Source organism: Capsicum annuum, unplaced genomic scaffold, assembly GCF_002878395.1.
Source record: "Capsicum annuum cultivar UCD-10X-F1 unplaced genomic scaffold, UCD10Xv1.1 ctg70566, whole genome shotgun sequence".
In the NCBI taxonomy this organism is placed as follows: Eukaryota; Viridiplantae; Streptophyta; class Magnoliopsida; order Solanales; family Solanaceae; genus Capsicum; species Capsicum annuum.
This window is the reverse complement of record NW_025880309.1, coordinates 1-3,238: the sequence shown is the minus strand read 5'-3', so window position 1 is coordinate 3,238 and position 3,238 is coordinate 1. Positions and strand designations below refer to the sequence as shown.

At 39.9% G+C, this 3,238-nt stretch overlaps 1 protein-coding gene across 1 annotated transcript; it reads left to right on the top strand.

Annotated features, from left to right (window-relative positions):
• Positions 1-867: 867 nt before the first annotated feature.
• LOC124894146 (protein PHOSPHATE STARVATION RESPONSE 1-like) lies at positions 868-2,452 on the top strand (the record flags this gene model as incomplete). The annotated part of the gene is made up of 4 exons (XM_047404893.1): positions 868-907; positions 1,114-1,171; positions 1,428-1,497; positions 1,986-2,452. Coding segments are annotated over 4 exons (513 nt in total), but the record flags the coding sequence as incomplete, so codon positions are not given.
• Between the last annotated feature and the right edge of the window lie 786 nt (positions 2,453-3,238).

Below are 3,238 nucleotides of genomic sequence, written 5' to 3'. Positions count from 1 at the left end.
TGCCACTAAGGCAAGAGTTGTAGAACATCTCATCAATGAAAAGATAACGTAGTAGTGCCAACTCTTGCTCATGGGGCATAATTTATTATTTGAAATTCCTTGAGGTAAGTTTTGCCCCTAAGGCAGGAGTTGTAGGACATTCCTTAAATGAAGACATAACGTGGTAGTGTCAACTTTTGCCCGTGGGGAATAATTTATTATTTGAAAGTCCTAGAGCTAAGTCTTACCTCTAAGGCAATAGTTGTAGAACATCCCATAAATGAAGACATCGTGGTAGCGTCAACTCTTGCCCGTGGGGCATAATTTGTAGTTTGAAAATCTTTGAGCTAAGTCTTGCCTCTAAGGCAAGAGCTGTAGAACATCTCATAAATGAAGACATAACGTGGTAGTGACAACTCTTGCCCGTGGGGCATGATTTGTAGTTTGAAAGTCCTTCAGCTAACTCTTGCCTCTAAGACAATAGTTGTAGAACATCTCATAAATGAAAACATAACGTGGTAGAGTCAACTCTTGCCCGTGGGGTATAATTTTTGTTTGAAAGTCCATGAGCTAAGTCTTGCCTCTGAGGTAAGAGTTATAAAATATCTCATAAATCAAAATATAATTTGGTAGTGTCAACTCTTGCCCATGAAACATAACTTATTGTTTGAAAATCATAAGTCTTGCCTCTACAATGTAGTAGTGTCAACTCTTGCCCATGAAACGTAGCTTATTGTTCGAAAGTCGTAAATCTTGTCTCTATAATGTGATAGTGTCAACTCTTGCTCATTAGATGTAACTTGAATGGAAGAAATCGAAGAAAAGAACAAAAATAATAAAAGTTGCGGAAAAATTTATTTACCTTATTCATTTTATTTTGAATTTCAGAAATATAGAACTGCCAGATATAAACCAGAACCCTCGGAAGGTAGAAATTTCCTCTCTGATTTGTCGATAAACTTTTGCATCCGTCAAGGAACTCCGCGTAAATCTTGCTAATTGTATGACGAAACATACATACATGTATCTTTCTGTAAGATGCATCTCTTTAATTATATCTCATGGTTGTGTTTCCTGCCTCTCTAGTTTCTTCTGCATTTGAAATTCATGGAGATTGTAATCTGCTCATTGCAGGAACATCGGAAAAGAAGTCTACCAGTGTGATAGAGATGCCATCGATGGACCTGAAAACGTAAGTCTTTGCTACCACACTATGCATATTTATTGATTATGCAGCGATCGCATATCTTGTATGTCTGTTCATTACGGGGCATAACGTTTAACATGACGCCATATGAGCAAAAGTTCATTCAATTATCAATTTTTACTTCAAATCCAATGTTCTAGTTTACAACCGCAGATATCTCACCCCACCCCCCGACCCAACGTTCAATCCACAAGTACAAATGAGGGATCGTCTTTTACAAACTTGACATTTTTGGTAATAGGACTATGGGAATAACAGAAGCGCTAAGATTGCAGATGGAAGTCCAAAAGCAGCTTCATGAACAACTTGAGGTGCGTAGACGATCAAAGTCTCAAACATTACTCAGGTATCTATTCTTGCTTTTCTTGCACCTGTTTTCATCGTCAAATCAGATGTCGAAAGTCTCGGGATAATTGAGAATGTTATCTTAAAAATCTTGTACATTGTGTGTCTGTGTAGACACACATCCAAGTTTATCATTTTAGCAACAGCTCGATGTATTCGAATGTGACATGATGATATTGTTCTGGTTTGAAATCATGCGACTCTATCAAATTGCCGATGACATGGTCACTAACTCCACTCCGTACCTTTTTTCATTTTAGCTGATCATCATCCATGGCATAAGTAGCTGACGAAATATCTGTATGCTTGTGTGGCCGGACCATAGAACCTTGTGGTCCGGTCCCCGGACCCTATGCATAGCGGGAGCTTAGTGCACCGGACTGCCATTTTACGGTTATTACAAAAAGAATTTCTATCCAGTACATTCATAATTTTAACGTATCCCTTTCTGCAGATCCAAAGAAAGTTGCAGTTGCAGATTGAAGAACAAGGTAAATACCTCGAAATGATGTTTGAGAGGACGAAGGACATTGGGAAAGATTTAAAGGTATCATCATCAATAACAGATGAACATCCTTCACCATCAACCGAGACAAAGCATTCGCCTCCAAACGACAAATCAGAAGCACTCGAGAAAGATCCTGTTAGTTCGAACAATTGTTCAAGTTCAAGTTTAGGAGGGAAATCACCGGACAAGAACGTTCGTGAAGATCACGACTCAGATGGTGGAGACTCGTGTTGTTCACCTCCGTCAAAACGAGCAAGAACTGAAGAAAGGTCAGCTCTTCATGAATCTTGATAGACTCATTTGTAATATGTAGCCCAGCAGGATAGCTGAAATGTGAATTGTTGTCTTTGCAAATGTTATTGACTTGATGAAAGCTTCCGTCTTGAAAATAATCGTCTTCTTTGGTTGTTTCATTCACTTTTCCTCCGACCTTAAGGGTCGACTGTGTTCTTCACTAATCACTGCATGACTTGAATCACCGTCTTGTGAGTTTACGAGTATGACAATAGACACACTTGTCTGTCATCCTGATTGTTTCATCATTCTATATAGGTGTCATACATACGAGGACGCCTAAAGCAGCCACAATTTTCACTTAAACACCTCAACCAGACCTTGTTCTGATTGAACACCCATAAGTAGGCTCAACGTGTACCAATCAGACACGCATCGCTGAATGGCTGATAGTGTATTTTTGTTTGTTTTAGGAACAAGTATTTACATAACTAATTTTTGGACACGTGCTTTATCTCGTATTAGTGTAATAGAAAATTTGTCAGGGGCGCGGCAGTCGCTGCAAAACCTTGGGCGCGAGCGGCCATCGGTGCAGGTCTTGGTGTTAGGAGCAAATATTCAAATTCCCCTTCTCTAAATGATAAGGTTGACTTCTCGCGACGTCGCAGGCAGCGAACCGCCCATGTCGCCGCGATCCGAACATTTCGATCGCCAACAGCCCCATCGTGGACGACGCCACCGATAGCTGACACGAGCGCACAATGAAGCGCGGTCAACGTTGTTTTGCGGCTGCATTTCCATGAATGTGATCTATCAAGAAGTCTTATTAACTTTGCGTCGTTTGGCAATCACGAAAAGGTGCAAAAATATCTTGTGTTTATGTTTTGTTCAATTTTGGCCAAGAACATCCCTTATAAAGTATCACCATAGACAAAAGACATGCTTATTAGTTCTTTAAGTTGACA